This window comes from Euprymna scolopes, chromosome 7 (genome assembly GCF_053919585.1).
Source record: "Euprymna scolopes isolate OS-2025 chromosome 7, ASM5391958v1, whole genome shotgun sequence".
Lineage (NCBI taxonomy): Eukaryota > Metazoa > Mollusca > Cephalopoda > Sepiida > Sepiolidae > Euprymna > Euprymna scolopes.
Window position 1 is genome coordinate 136,708,587 of NC_136488.1, and position 16,546 is coordinate 136,725,132.

The 16,546-nt window shown below is 32.4% G+C and overlaps 1 protein-coding gene across 5 annotated transcripts in view; it reads left to right on the forward strand.

The window, feature by feature from the left end:
- Positions 1 to 16,546, forward strand: part of LOC145279988 (cAMP-responsive element-binding protein-like 2) — a 403,664-nt gene that overhangs the window by 98,810 nt on the left and 288,308 nt on the right. Inside the window, exons 1-2 of one of the 5 annotated variants that reach the window (XM_080131589.1) lie at positions 11,143 to 11,256; positions 12,279 to 12,295. The exons of 2 other annotated variants lie outside the window; for them this stretch is intronic. Coding sequence is in view for 2 of the 3 variants with exons in the window: in XM_080131587.1 (XP_079987713.1) it covers positions 12,266 to 12,295 (30 nt within the window). In the remaining variant the exon portion in view is untranslated. Of the gene's footprint in view, positions 1 to 11,115; positions 11,257 to 12,136; positions 12,296 to 16,546 lie in introns of those variants that run through there. 2 more of the 5 variants (XM_080131588.1, XM_080131587.1) reach the window with 2 other exon arrangements.

The window sequence follows — 16,546 nt, forward strand, 5'->3', positions numbered from 1 at the left end:
TTTTATACGAAAAAGCTTAATGCACATGCGGCGATCGAAAAATCTTGAATATTTATCTTTTGAAAGTCGGGCAAATTAAATAGACAGACGACCTCGGTTGTTAACTCATAGATATTATCATTTAGGCATGATATAAAAAGTTTTAAGAAGAAGTGAGTCGACTGATCGCTTCTTGGAAAAAGCCTTTCTTGGACATACACAAAAAGCGAACACGCATACATACACACATTTTCGCTTTTATATTTATAGAAGATATATAGATAATTTTATTAGGTTGGTGCAAAAATAATGTTTTTTTGAAGTTCAACTATATATATATATATATATATATATATATATATATATATATATAAAGCTGAATGTGTGTGTCTGTCTGGTCACGAATAGGCTCCTATATGGTTGACTATTTTAAAAAACTGATTACATATAATGATAGATGCATCGAGACACAGGAATGGGTATGTTTGATCTGGCAGAACGGTGGTTCATTAAAATTGTGGGGTCTGCGTTCGCGCTTGGTCTACAAAGTATGGAAATAAAAAATTTTAAAATTAAAAAAAAAAAAAACGTTTACAAGTGTTTTTGATATAGATGTACATAAGAATACTTTGATAAGTATGTTTTAACTTAATTAGGGATGATATAATAAAATTGTGGGGTCTGCGTTCACGCCTGGCCTCCATAGAATGGAAATTGGCACAAACTTTAATAAAGACTTTTCATATCTATCTGTGTAAGTATACTTTGATAATTATGTTTCAGTTTGAAGAAATATGGTATAATAAAATTATGGGGTATTCGTTCTCGCCTGACCTCCATAGAATGGAAATATGTCACAAAGTTTAACAAGGTTTTTTAATATAGATCCACAGAATATTGTGATAAGTGTTTCAGTGTGAACAGGTATGGTATAATAAATTATGGGGTTTATCTATTTTATTTTTACTTTCATCATATTTTGCTTTGGTTTTGATACCCTCAAATTCGAAGCTATCTCTTTACAACCCTTCCTTTTCATAACCTATCATACTTTCATAAATCAGAGTCCATTTTCTGTAGGCTGTTTTTGAACCCAGTCAACGACGGTACTTTTGCTAGTGTATATATATATATATATATATATATATATATATATATATATATATATATATTATTTTTGCACCAATCTAACATTTCTATTCGAATTTTATATTTACATTTTATCAAAAAAAAAAAAAAAAAAAATTGTATATATATTAGGTTGGTGCAAAAAATAACGTTGTTTATTTATATATAATTGAACGTCAAAAAACGACATTATTTTTGCACCAACCTAATATTTCTATTCAAATTTTATATTTGCATTGTGGTCCTGGATATGACCATAAACTATATCCAGTGGTGAGGCCCCAGCTTGCGAGCTTTGGGGAGTGTGGAGCCACCCTTTGCCATAGCTGCCAGGTCCACTCTGACCAAAAATTTTTCTTCAAAATCTTTGGATTCGGCATTAAATAACCTGAAAAGGGTTAATATACCGTAAAACAAAACCAACCAACCAACCATATTTACATTGTATCAAAAAAAAAAAAAAAAAAATTGTATCAATAAAACCGATTTGATTTGAAAATCTTAAGTCGGACGACCCCCGGTGTGCTTGAAGTATTGTGGTAAATGGGAGCTTTAGCTAGGGTCGGCATAGACTAGCAAAGGTACAGTAACGAGGATGACCATAGACATCCCCTTCCCCAATTTTTGAGTGGCCTTGTACCTTATTTTTTGTTTTTTATTGTTTCGTTTTAGTAACATTTCATGAAAAATAAGATATATATCACTCAATTGTATCAGGCATTTATTTTTGTACTTTAAAATCACTCTACCATAAAAAGAGGATCTTATTATTATTTTTTTAAATATTCCAATTTTTGAATCGGGTTGAATTCAATCATCATAAATTCATAAAATATGAATACGTTTTGATATAAAGTCTTTTTTTTTTTTAAATTTTTATTTACATTTTGTTTATTATGAGTGTCGCCATACTGTTTGAACTACAACAGCACAAAATGTTCATGACTTGAGTGATTCTTTTGTTTTAATCCTTTTTTTTTAATGTTAAATGCACTTGAATGTCAAATATTGTGAACATTTTCTGCTGCCGTATTTTGAAGCAAAAAAACATGGCGACATAATGTTTTTGTGGTATCAGTAAAGTTTAAATAATAAAAAAAAAAAAAAAACTACGTATTTTTTCAAAATACATTGAGAAAGAAACTAAGAGTCTAAGTGTGTGATTATTATGCCATACATGCAACTATTTATAAAATAAACTTATTTATTTTTTTTTTAATCATTATGAAAATTAGACATCCTATTTACTGTTGGAAATAATTTCTTACATTGCGTGTATTTAGGTAGTATTTTTTTTTTCCATTGAAGCAAACAATGTTAAAAATAACAATTCTCGACTTAATTATATCTTTTTATTTTTCAATTTTTCTAATAATTTTTTTTTTGTACTAAAAGAAAATTAATGTATGTTCCATATGTATCGAGAACGTTTTCGATTCTTTTTGTCGAATAATCTTTAGGTGGCAAAAGTAAATGAACAAAAAAGGTGGAGAAAATAGATTTTCAAAAGATAGCTGAGAAACGCGCATGTGAAGAATAGTGTTGCATAATTTTCGTGATTTAAAAAAAAAAAAAGAAGAAAAAAAAAGATTCCTAGAAAAATTGAGCAGACAGATGCTGTTATTTGAACAATGCTTGCTTGTGTATAGGGCTATGACAATAGAATATTCTTTTCATTATTTTGGTTGGTTGTTTTTGTTTTACAGCATATCAACCCTTTTCACGTTATTTAATGCTGAATCCAGTTATTTTAAAGAAAATTTTTTTTAATAGAATATATTTTTTTCAAGTCGGTTTCTATTTAACACATAGTTGACCCTAACAGGTACTACCACTCCGGGTCAGAGTGGAACTGGTAGCAATGGCAAAGGGTGGCTCCACACTCTCCAAAGCTCACAAGCTGGGGCCTCACCACTGGATATAGTTTAAGGTCATATCCAGGACCTCATTGTTTTGACTCTCGAGTATATATCAGTTAATATCTTATGTTTTTAGATAGTGATGTGGTTCTTGATTGATTAACTGTGTCGGATATATACTCGAGAGTCAAAACAATGATAAGAATATTCTCTTGTCATAGCCCTACTTATGTATATGGATTCTAAAATACATAATGATCGATTAATTAGTATTGGAATAGATCCTGTATATACAAATATATATCTTTGCTTTATAAAAATAGAAACAGCTTATTTTTTTCTATTGGCATTTCCATATCTGAGTCATCTGTTCTTGGTGAAAATAACAGCCAAGATGAAAACAATAGTCCTAATAATTCAAATAATACAAATCGGGCATATACAAAAAACACATAAATCTTAGCATGAAAGGATTGAACATTGGTTGACCTGTCGTAAAAACTTAACATGTGAGTATGTATGAATGTGTGTGTGTGTGTGTGTGTGTGTGTGTGTGTGTGTGTGTGTGTATGTATGTATATATATAGGGTGTCCACAAAGTCTGGCTACATTATGTAGCCAGACTTTGTGGGCACCATATATATATATATATATACACACACACACACACACACACGTGTGTGTGTGTGTATGTGTCTGGCTACATAATCTACAGGATGTTTCCACAAAGTCTTGCTACATAATGTAGCTAGACTTTGTGGACACCTTATTCACTCTTCCACTCTTTCATCCCGAAATAGCAAACATTTCTGTAAAAGTCTGAGGACGCTACAGACGGCCAAAAAAAAAACGGCCGTGTAGCCGAAACAATAATGTAACTTAACAGAAAGATACGGTAATAAAAATTAAACGCATATTTGCTCTACAACAGTATTGAGCACTTTCTTCAGTTTTTATTAATTACCATCTCCACTATATATATATATATATATATATATATATATATATATATATATATATAATGTGTGTATGTATATATGTATGCATGCTCTTTATTTGTTTTTACGTAAGCATTTATATGTTGCTACACATTCATGAACATGTTTCGGTCAGCTAGTTAAACAAATAAAGAGTATACCCTGTTCTACTTCAGTATTAGCACTCTTGTATTAACCTCATTAAACTTCATTGGTTATTTTACCTCTGTAAAACAATAACCTCAGATTATGTATATGTATGAATAATATACAGGGTAATTGGATTTTGATAGTATCTCCTTATTTTAAAATATGTACAATTTATTGTTGAAATATTGCTTATACAACTAATGAATATGAAAAGAAATTATAATGCATGAAATTTTATTTAAAATTCGATATAGGCGGCTTCATTTGCCACCAGCTTTTCAAGTCAACCAGGAATAGCCATAATTTCACGTATTCACCCTTCAAGCTCTTCTAAATTTCTTGGTTTGGTTGAGTAGACTTGCTCTTTCAGCCAACACCAGAGAAAAAAAATTGCATGTCATATATGTCAGGACCTCTGGCTGGCCATTCGTGCACAGTGGCTTATCCATCTTCCATGGAATTGGGCATTATTCAATCATTCATGAACAACAATAGCAAAGTGTGGGGGTATCTCATTATGTTGAAAGATGAAGTTTGGCCAATTATTAGTACTTGGGACAATATTGAAGATTTCATTCTTACACAAGATGGATCTTAAATAGAATTTCATGCATTATAATTTATTCTCATAGTCATTGATTGTATAAATTATATTTCAAAAAATCAATTGTGTGCATTTTAAAATAGGGAGTTACTTTTCAACAACCCTGTATATATGTGTACGTGTAATCTCATTGAATTCTATTAGGTTGTCCCCAAATTTCATTAACACTTGCGAAAAATTGAATTTTTATGCAATTTTTAATTTTTTTTTTTTTTTTTTTCGTTTATATTGTTATAGTGATCTTCATCTTCCTATTCCAGATGGCAATAGATAAAATTGAGCTACGAGTTTTGATTTGTTACTGCTGAAAGTAAGGTCTTTCAATCAGGAAAGTCGCGGAAGAGATTTGTTCTGCTGAGGATGAAGAAACAATTGCATATGCTGCAATCTCAAAGTGGTACAAGCGTTTCGATTCTGGTGACATATGTCTTGAAGATAAGCCTGGTTCGGGATGGCCGTTAAAGTTGGATGATGGGGACTTGAAAACCAGGTTGAACATTGTGCTTTCTATTGAGCACTCTATCAAAGACAAGTTTGAAGAGTTGGACAGCGTTGAGGTTCTGCCACATCCAGCCTAAAGTCCTGACTGTGCTTCATCAGATTATGGTCTTTTCTGGTCAATGCAACACTTTCTGAAGGGCTGCCAGTTTGACTCGTTTGGTGAAGTCAGGGAAGCATGACAAGAATTTTTTGATTTGAAGCTGGCTGAATAATACTTTGAGCAGATCCAAAAGCTTGCAGATTGATTGTAGAAAGTCTTGGAAAATAATGGTCTTTATTTTGAGGATTCATTTTTTTTTAATAATTTATTTATTTTTTATTATTATTACTTGGCGAGTAAAATTTTAATTTTTATAAGTGTTTACGAACTTTTGGGACAACCTAATATAAAACAATAAGGCGGCGATTTTCTTAGGCAGTACATCTTTAATTCCACTAAAACGGGAAGTGTGACATGTTTATTGTCTGAAGTGCTCTAATGTATGAGTGACTTTTTACTTGGCTCTGAGTGCCATTAACCCCCCCCTCTCTTCAATAAACGATAAAACTTTTATATCTTATCCTCATGGGGAAACAGGTAAATCTCAATATGTTTTATAAACAATCTGTTTTGAATGAATCTATTGTAGGGGACTAGGATATATAAATACCCCAATCCCGTTACAAAAGAATAATGAAACGAATGGGAATTGAAGGAAACAAAGACTCAATTAATGGATAAGATAAATGTCGTTTATTTGCTGTTGAAAGAAATTAACGTTTTAGTTATAAAATGTCCGCGCGTATGTAACCCATGTTCGTTACAGGACTGGTGTTGTAGCAAGAATAGGAAATGTGTTTTCATCTCAAGTTCGGGTCACTATAGTTTGTTCGCGCGTGGGAAGAGAAATAAATGTTGTAGGAAAATTGAGAATGGTAGTCCAGCGTGTAGACAAAGAAGAGGATATTAGAGTTGTCATCAGTTAGTAGCCAGCTATGCGAAGGTGTTCTTAGTGGCCAGTAGTAGATGGAGAGAGAAAGAGTGAGAATGTATACATACAGTCTTTAGCTCGTGCCCCATACATAGTAGGAAGTAGGCGTGAGGTACGCGTGCACGCGCGCCGAAATGGCGGCGGCTTGTTAGCCCAACCTCTCTCGTTGAGAGTTGGTCCTAAAGAGTTAGAAACAGTTTATCGCCTTGTTTTATACTCGTTTCCAGAGTGTATTTTGCGCATGTGTATTTCCTTAGAAAGCGGAAGTGACGTCGTCCATGTGCGTGTTCGCGTGTGTGAGTACATGTGTATACGTAAGTGTGTGTGTGTGTGTATATATACGTGAATGCGAGTGTATGTACGTGAACGTGAATAAGTGTACATGTGTGGACGTGGGCGCGTATGTTTGTGTGCGCGTATGTATATGACAGCTTGAAATATGAATGTGTGTTTTGTGTGAGACTTGAAAAAGGCTCGTACACTATCATCGTGTGTATGTAGATAGTGACACTAGTATTAATATCAATAAAATGACCATTCTCGGTTTATTTTTTTGTTTGGTTTTTGCTTTTTAGATTTAAAATTATTTTTTAAGGGATATGATGTTATATTTAGAAATAATTTTGGTAATTGAAAAAGAAAATCTCTCTCACTATCTGTCTGTCTCTCTCTCTCTCTATCTCTCTTTCTCTCTCTCTCTATCTCTCTCTCTATCTGTATATCTCTCTCTATCCGTCTCTCTCTCTATCCGTCTCTCTCTCTCTATCTTTCTCTGTCTTTATCTTTCTCTATCAGTTTTTATCTCTACCTCGCTCTCTCTCTCTCTCTCTCTCGCTCGCTCTGTCTCTGTCTTCGCTCTCCCTCTCCCTCTCTCGCTCTATCTATCTATATCTTGTCATGATTAGCCTTCCTTGGAGACCATCAATAACATGCAGGTGACAATGTTAATAAAAAAAAAGAATGAAAGAATATCTGAAGATTGGTTTTTATGTCTCTGGCTTCCATTATTAATAGAAGAACATAAGGGAAGAAGATTCTCCAGTTTAAGAGACCTTGTATAGAAAGAGAAAGCAGTTCATATGTTGGGCAACAATGACCTTTCAATTTAGAATTTAATAGTATATGAGAACTATCTATTATATAAAGGACAGTTATGTGTGTGTATGTTTATATGTCTAGCTAAAAGTAAAAGTCTACAAAACAAAGACCGACAGAATTGGTATATTCTTGATTAGCCTTGCTCTGGATGAATAATATCTAAAATTAAAAAAAATTATTCATTCTTTGGAAATCAACTGGGCCAGGTTTGGTCGAGGGGGGGGGCAGCTTTTCAGTCTATTATGTACTCCTTTCAAAATGAAATGCTGAATCATTCTTCAGGAATTTATTATATAAACGAGAATTGTTTGTGTGTATGTATATTCAGTGAGGAATGGGCTTGGCAGAGAAGGCAGAGGAGGTTGTGAAGTGGGAGGGGGTAAACAAAGGAAAAGAAAGACAGAGAGGTAGGGAGATAAGTTTTAATAGGGATATGTTACACTCCCCCCCCCCCCCGGGAAATGCCGAGTAGTCTTGCTAGTTATCTATCAATAATAAATTAGAACGCCATAAAAAAAAAAAAATAATAATAATACGTTTTAAGACTCCTAGACTAGAGTTGCTCACAACAATTGCAATTGGGCACCTTTTTTTTCTCGGGCTTAATAGTTTGGTCCTCCGTACAGACGATACTAAGAATACAATCACAAATTCTTTAAGAGTTATACCCGATCATGGCTAACGGTATGAGAACAAACTACCCTCCTCCCGTTGATTAAATAGTGGGTTTCGTTGATATTCTGTACAGATTCACAACGATTGCAATTGGACATGTTTTTGTGTTATTGTTTTTTTTTTTTTCTTGAGCATAATAGTTTGTTACTCAGTGCAGACGATACTAAGAATACAATCACAAATTATTTCAGAGTTATACCCGATCATGTTCGGAGGTTACATTGTCCAAAACATTGTGAGGGTGCCATCTAAGATGAAAAGAGTAATCCAAATACTCCTCATAAAGTTCGTACATATTTCCTAGCTGACATCAAATCGTCATAAGCTTTAATATATTTTTATTTATTTGCTAATCAACAAAAAAAAAAAAAAAAAAATATTTACTAGATGTTCAAAACTTCTGATTTCGATGATGAACTATTCAAATTGAGAAACCTGACATAGACACAAGTACTTTACTTAAGATTGTATACCCGTTTTGCTTTATATCTTTGCCTTTTTATAATAGGATAGAATTTACTTAGATAACGTCAATTCCTTTATCTATCTTGGGTCTACTATAATGCCAATTGGTCAGGCAGCAGATGCGATTGAACGATGAATAGGAGCAGCACGGCTCGCATTCTTCTGTTTCAACCAATCTCTGTGGTCTCGATGGGAAATATGCTTGGAATATAGAAAGGGATGCATCTATCAGGCGATGGTAAGAACCATTATTCTCTATGGCTGTGAGATGTGACTTTTGAGAATTAACGGATTTGCACAAATTGGAAGAATTCGATAACAACTGTTTTTTGAATATTCTGTGCTGCTGCCGTGGAAATCGTGTTCCGGTTTCTGCTCGATGTCTCCAGTGATTTGGACATGCGGCTCGTTGACTAGAGGGAGAGCTAATTTGCAAATCCGCTCCCACCTTCCCGCCTGGATGGCATAAATTTGTCAGTAGGCAGCTAAAGATCTGGGTGACAACAGTTACAGATGACCTGGTGGTACTAATGAGCTCACAAATGGTTGATCTCCAGTGCTGAGGAGTAGCTAGCCATTTCCTGCGACCTGGCCTCAGATCGTCGAAACTGAACGGCAATGATTCAAGATGCAGTTCATGCTCAGAAGGAAGCTGACTCAATCCGATCAGGATAATAGCCACTACAAATACAAGTATTATAATAGTTTAACTCTGGAGTCTCTGTCGATACAGATTTAGTAGTTGTAAACAGTAGGTATTTTATTTACCTCCTCTTCCGAACGTGAAACATAAGGTCAAATGGGGTTTTGAAAAGCCAATGCACTGGGATTAGTGCACTCTGGCTTACAAAAAAATGCCCAAGCAGCTTTGTTAACCTTACCTGGTAAGGGCGCCTCAAGCGATTAGCAATAAACTAGAAGGTAAAGCCTGGGAGGGTGGATTTTTGAAGCAGAACAGAACCACAGCAATAAAGTTACTGTTGGGACTGATATTGAGGACATATCCCTGACAAGTGAAGAACACAAGAACTAAGAATTCAAGCTGGTATAAACATAAATTATACATGCTAGCAGGGTGATCCGACGCTGCCCAGGATTGAATGATGATCAACGTTTCATACTCCCATATTTTTATTGTAATCAAAATCTATGAAATGGTTCATTTTTCAATCAAATCGATTGACTGCCTGCTCTGGTTTAGGAACCATCGTGGTGCACCATGGAGAAGCTTCACATGCCTCTGTGTAGTGACATAGTCCACAATTGTAGTCCACATTGAACTTCATATATAATAGCTTGAATTGTAGTCCACATTGAACTTCATATATAATAGCTTGAATTGTAGTCCACATTGAACTTCATATATAATAGCTTGGATTGTAGTCCACATTGAACTTCATATATAATAGCTTGAATTGTAGTCCACATTGAACTTCATATATAATAGCTTGAATTGTAGTCCACATTGAACTTCATATATAATAGCTTGAATTGTAGTCCACATTGAACTTCATATATAATAACTTGAATTGAAGTTTAAAATGCAAAAGTCAAGTATCATGGTGCAGTTTTGCTCTAAATAGAAACATTAATTTCAAATGCATCCCTGTCATATCAAAGAACCTACTGTTGAATTCACATGCCTGGATTTTCTGATTGTGCTATGTTAATGGCTTGAGTTTTAAGTTTAAAATGAAAAAGCCAAGTATCATGGATCAATTGTTCTTTAAAGAGAAACATTAATTTTGAATGCGCCCCTGTCATATCAAAGAACCTAATACAGTGATACAAAATCATTGTTGTCGAGCAGTGTATTATTGTTTATTTACATCAAAGATATCCTTTTAACCTTTTCCTGTTTCTTCTTTTTTTTTTTTTTTTTTTTCCTAATAAATTATTTTTTTAACTTTTGTTTTGTTGAATTTAAAAATAAACACCAAAACAACAACAACAACAACAAAAACTCGGATTTATCTAGTATTTCAACTAGTTTTTTTACAACTGTTCACTGTTTCGGTTTGACTTTATCTCAGACTAAAATGGCGTATTATTATTAAAAAAAAAAAAAAGCAGAAAAATCCAAAAAAAAAAAAAAAAATGTCCGATTGCAATTCATGCAGAGTAAATGAAAATGGAAAAAGCAGACTGTTTAGTGTCTACTATTGCTATTCTACAACTGGCAGAGCTAAATAGTCATTCTACATTTCTGGTGCATATGCAGAATAACCCTGTGCAGTATGCAGCTGCACATTTCTGCAAGCCAGTGCACACATAACTATTGTCGCTGCTGCTGATGCATCACGTTGCAGTAGTCACCTATATATGTGCTCGATGCTGCACATACCCTGCTGGTTGCAAACTGCAGCAACAGACAAGGTGCAGCTGTAACTATCATTGTGTATTCTGGCTTTCAGTATTATGATAGTGACTGGGCGGGTGGGTTAGGGAATGTAGGTCACACGCACACCATACCGAACCACCGCAATCCAGCTACAAGTGGGCTTGGTGACTAAACTGTTTTCTTAAATCTTTCATTAGTTGTTTGATCTTCAAACTAGTTAGATGGATTCTTAAAAGATAATATCGCTTACATCCTGGCACTGACCGCAGTACACACAAACTAATAATGCTGTTCAGGTTTCATAAGAAGCTATTTTTACTTAGAATGCAATCCTGTTTATTTACAGAGGGGTACCAAAAATCTGCACATTGCACCATATAGACACATACATACATATATATATATATATTTATATATATATATGTATGTATGTGAATATTAGTTAAGAGATGTAGATTTGTAAAAACAGATATAAACTTTGTAATTACAGTAAATTAATTCAATGGAGGTAAGTTTTTAGTTTTTATACTGTAACTTTTTTCTTATTTAAAAAAAAAAAAAGTATTGTAATCTTCATTCACAATACAGAAGTAACTTTTAGTTTTATTGATAGATCATATTTCTTGAAAAAAAAAAAAAACCCAGCAAAATTCAAGATTTTTTTTTCCCCTCACTTTCCAGAACAGTCCTTATGTTTTTGACTGATTACAATCCAACTTAAATCCACCCTTAACTTTGTATTGTTAGAAGGCCAAGAAAAAAAAATTCAATATTGTCGACTTCCAGGAAATTATGGCATTTTTTTTTTTTTCATTTTTTTTATGCATAACCTGTGCCATTTCGGTTCTTATATCAGTGATGCCAAACATCTTTGGACGGCAATATATATTTATGGATTTAAAGTCTCTATTAAGCTTTGTGGCCCTTTTTGACATCTGACAAATGTTAACATGTACTAAATTGTTTAAGATTTTCTTTATAGTTTTGTATCTTTTCAAAAATAGTTTGCCAAAGAATCAAAAACGTTTATACAGTATACCATTCAAAGAAACATTTTTAATATCTTTTTCAAATCTTAAAAAAACAACAAATTTAGTTTTTTTTTTGTTTTTTTTTTTTTTGCTTTAGCTTAGGTCAAACTTGAAGAAACTTTCCTTACTTTACATAAAAAAAACACTTATAATCTCTCTTGTTGCCTCCATTTTTTTATAACTCTACCCCCCCCCTACCCCCCCAATAAAATCTATATCATAAAATATATATATATATATATCTATAAAGCAAAGAATAAGCATAGATCATGTATGAAAAGTAGTTTAAAATTCTTGGAAGTAGATGAAGAACGGCTCCTCCATTTTATTTTAAATTCTTATTTTATTTCTTTAAGAAAACTCTTGAATGGGAAAGAGTTTGTGGATCGTGAAAGTTACTGAAGCCCATCGATGTTCTTTTGCTTCCAAACAAGTTGTCCTATTTTTCTCTTCTTGCTCTTATATTTTCCAACTGAAACTTGACCAATGGATAATTCAGACTCTCTCCATGAACAAGTAAGTTACATTTTGCTTTTTTACCAAATGCAATAGACAGTTTCCAACTCGTCTAGCTACAACCGCTGTAAATAATTCTCCATTTTCTTTCTCTGTCCGCCTAAAACTAACCGTAACTTCCGTGGACAAAATTTCTTCTTTTTTTTTTTTTAAGAACTGCCCGTCTGTGGAACGTGATACTATGGGGATTGGTTTCTCAACCGATTACAACATGGCCGTTTTCAAGCTCGATGTAAACAAATTTTCAAGCCGGATAATCGAATTCTGCTCAATTTGTGTATTCATTCTTTTTGTGGACTGTTATTCTCCTCTTCATAGCTGTTGTTGGTCCACCATGTTTCGACTAACACATCCTCTGAGCTTCTTCAGGTGATTAACCGCGACAGGATAAGAATGCCGATAGGAATGAATAAGACCAGAGGGTCAGTTGGCCGAAATATGGTGAAACAACAACTATGAAGATGAGGATAACTGTCCGTAAAAAAGAACGAATACACAAATTATGAATTGTCATCTGAAAGGATTCCGAAATAATAAAAATATAAATTCTGCTCAGTTTCAACCATAGTTACCAATGATCACAATGTTGTCGCATTGCCCACTTGAAAACTTGTTAACTCTTATCCTCATGTGGCTTTGAAACTTGATAAGCAGTAAACAAGGAGTACTTAAAAACATGTTTTTTTTTTTCTCAATCCTGTCATGAATATCTGACATTAAAATGCCCTTTTCGTCATCATTTCTTTACGGCGGCTTCAAGTTTAGAAATTCATTGACTTCCCGCATATTAATATTCTGGTTTATTCATTTCAAATCTAGTTTCTTTATTCATTGAAGTTGTATACAGATATAATTCAGAGAAATGCTTTAATTGCTGCAACCAGAGATGCAGAGTTGGCTATAAAAATAAAAATAAAAAAAAAGTTGGTCCTTGCTTCCTAACGAAGATTAAGACGAGTAAACTTTCAACAAACCTTTGTTTCGTCGCTATGAGGGATCTTACATTAATCTGAGAAGATGCACGAAATCTACCAAACGATGAAGCAAATTTGGATAAACAAAAACATTTTAATAGTTTTGTTTGATAAAAAAAAAAACAAAAAAAAACTCTTGGTAAACGTTTTTATTAGCGGCATAAATTGGAAAATTAATTATTATTAATTTTTTTTTTTTTTTTTTTGCTTTACCATTTGTGAACGATTTTCATTAAAAAGTGTAACATTTAATAGAAATTATAAATATTTTAAGTGCCACATTTATTAGTTGTGATTAAAAATAATAAGGCATCAGACATCTTTATTAATCCCAGACTCTTCATTATTTATTCATAATCAATAATTATGCAATTTAAAATGCTTATAACATATATATTTATTATTAGAGGGTTGGAGAGCGCCCGGCTTTGCCCGGTCATAAAATATGTTTAAATATGATATCCTAATTTGCTCAAATTTCGTATATATTATTATAGTCGTGATTTAAAAAGTAAAAAAAAAAAGAAGTATTTAGTTGCCATTAGTTAGAATCGAAACCAAAAGCAAAACTGTAGAATTCAAAGCTGGTGACGTTACCACTGTACCAACGTGACATGCATATGAACTGATTAAAAATAAACTAAGGTTAATGTACAAAATGTTTAACGATTTTTTTTTTTTTTTTCAATTTTGACCCCCTTAAAAACTATTTTAACCCGCTAAAGACCCATAAAAAACGGTCCATAAAAATCTAATTATTTGAGGCCCCTAGTGCTGCTGCTCTGCGACTTTTAGTTTCGGAAGAGATAGTTTGAAATTATGGAGACAGACAGACAGTGAGTTTTATAAATTAAATTTTTTATGCAAAGCTGTCACAAATGAGTAGGTAAACCAAAATAAATTGTTTTTAATTTATTTCCAACTATATATATATAATACACACGTTTTTTAATAAATTTATATCGCTTATAGTAACATATTTTTTTTTCCAATAAATTCCATATAAAAAAACACACATATACAATTAATCCTAAATTGAAATTAAATTGTCACTAACTTTATTTTTTTCTTTAGATAGAAAATAATGATTGTAGTTCATATAAAAAATAAACTAAGGTAAAATATATGTAAGTTAGTTTATTTGTTGTTGTTTTTTTTCTAGTGTAAGCGGCATAAACAATATTTTCATGGAGACTTGAATGAATGGTTTTGCTATTTAGTAGTTCAGTGTTTTGATTAAAATAAAACTGTGTTTATTATATAAGTTGATTAAAAAAAAAATGATTCCTATAAAAATTGGCAACTCTCGACTCAGACTCTACTCTATTGACTGCAACCATCCTGATTTTAACTTCTTAATAAGTTGGAATTTATTTGAAGTTTTCGTTTTAAAGGCTAAGTTGTAGTTTAGTATTTAACAATGTTTACGAGATGTGAAATTTAGTCTCGTAAATCTCGTCATAATGTTAAGTTTATTTATTTATTTTTTTAGATGTTTTGGGCTGTTTCCTTACTCGTGGTGATTACTAGTTTCATATTTTTCTACAGACTTCTTCAGATACCATTTTGTCATATGTCTATATATTAAAGGATAGTGTGTATGTGTGCCTGCGTTATTTATTTTGTGTCATGCTTACATCCGAGTGACTGTCGTTTAATTGTTATGGACTTCCATTTCTTGTGATAAATAATTTTACTAAGAATTCTTAAGTTTTAGGTTCGGTTTAAATTATAGCTGATGGCATTAAAGGCATTTATTTTTTTATAAATAATTTTACCAAGAATTCTTCATAAGTTTTGGTTTCGGTTTCAATTATAACTGAAGGAACTCAAGTTATATATATATATATATATATATATATATATATATATATATATATATATATATATATATATATGTGTGTGTGTATATATATTCATATATTTTTTTCAGTAAGTTTTGGTTTCAATTCAAGCTGATGCACCATGAATTTATATTTTTTATTTTTGATATCACAACTTTATAATATATAAAAATTAATAGAACATTAACTCTATAATAATATACACGAAATCTGCAAGAATTAAAATATCATATTTAAGCATACTTTACAACCAGGCTACGCCGGGCGTCCTTGCTAGCTTAGATACGTTTTCAGTTTTAACAAAAGAGCTTCAATAATATCAGTCTCTCTAATTATACTGAACATCTACAGAATGCCAACATCAATGTATTACATATGAATAAATCCCTTGTGGAATTTCCACAGGGCCCGCTAGTTGTGATTAATTAGTTTTTGTTGCTATTGTTACCTCATGGGAACCAATTAAAGAAACAACAGGGAGATAATTCTGCAATTAAAAATAATAATGGAAATAATAGCTCAAACTAATTTGTCATTATTTGACAAAAGGGTACTGGAAGAAGGCTGAAGAATACAATGACCAACAAAAGATTTGTGCAAATAGCAACAACCAAGACAAAGAAACGGTTCCGGAATATTTCAGTAATTTAAATATGTTTTAGTTTCCTTTCAATTTATTTTGGTCCTTCAATAAAATTATTTACTGATTTTCAAATCAAATCCAAACTGATTAACATAATCTTTGTTTTATAGAAGGAAGCAGAAACTGCCATTTCTTCTCTTGGGATTCCCCCCCTCCCTTCTCAACGACACAAACAAATGTCATTAGCCAAATAAAAAAAAAAGTGTCATGAAAACCTAAGTCCAGTTGTGTGAAATGGTTTATTAAGAATTATAGACATAGGTTTGTTTTACGGCATATCAACATTTTTTATTTATTTATTTGTTTGTTTGTTTGTTTTAGGACATATTTAGCCACTGACATGTTTTATCACTTTAGAGTATGTAGATCTGGAAAAACTACAGGATAACGCTATACTTGCTAAAACTCCAGAATAAGGATCTCACCGCAGGATGCAGTTTCTCATGCCATAGCCAATACTTGGCCGTTAGAATTTTTATTTCAGGACGGGGAAAAAAATGTTTTTTATTTTATTAATACATGTTGCTAAAAAGATTGCTTGTATTTTTTATATACTTATTTATTTTTTATATTTTTTCTTTCAAATAATTTTTTTGTTGTTGCTTTGGTTCCAAGTTTTCCTTCTGACTGTAATTTGAGAATCATTTCGATTAAGAAGAATAAGATTAACAAAAAGCAATAACATACGATTGCAGTTAGAAATTATCGTGTGGAGGTGGTGTATTTAGTTACATTTTATTTCTTCTTCCTGACACTTGCGTCAAATTTGCCAGCTATTGCCAGGTTTCTT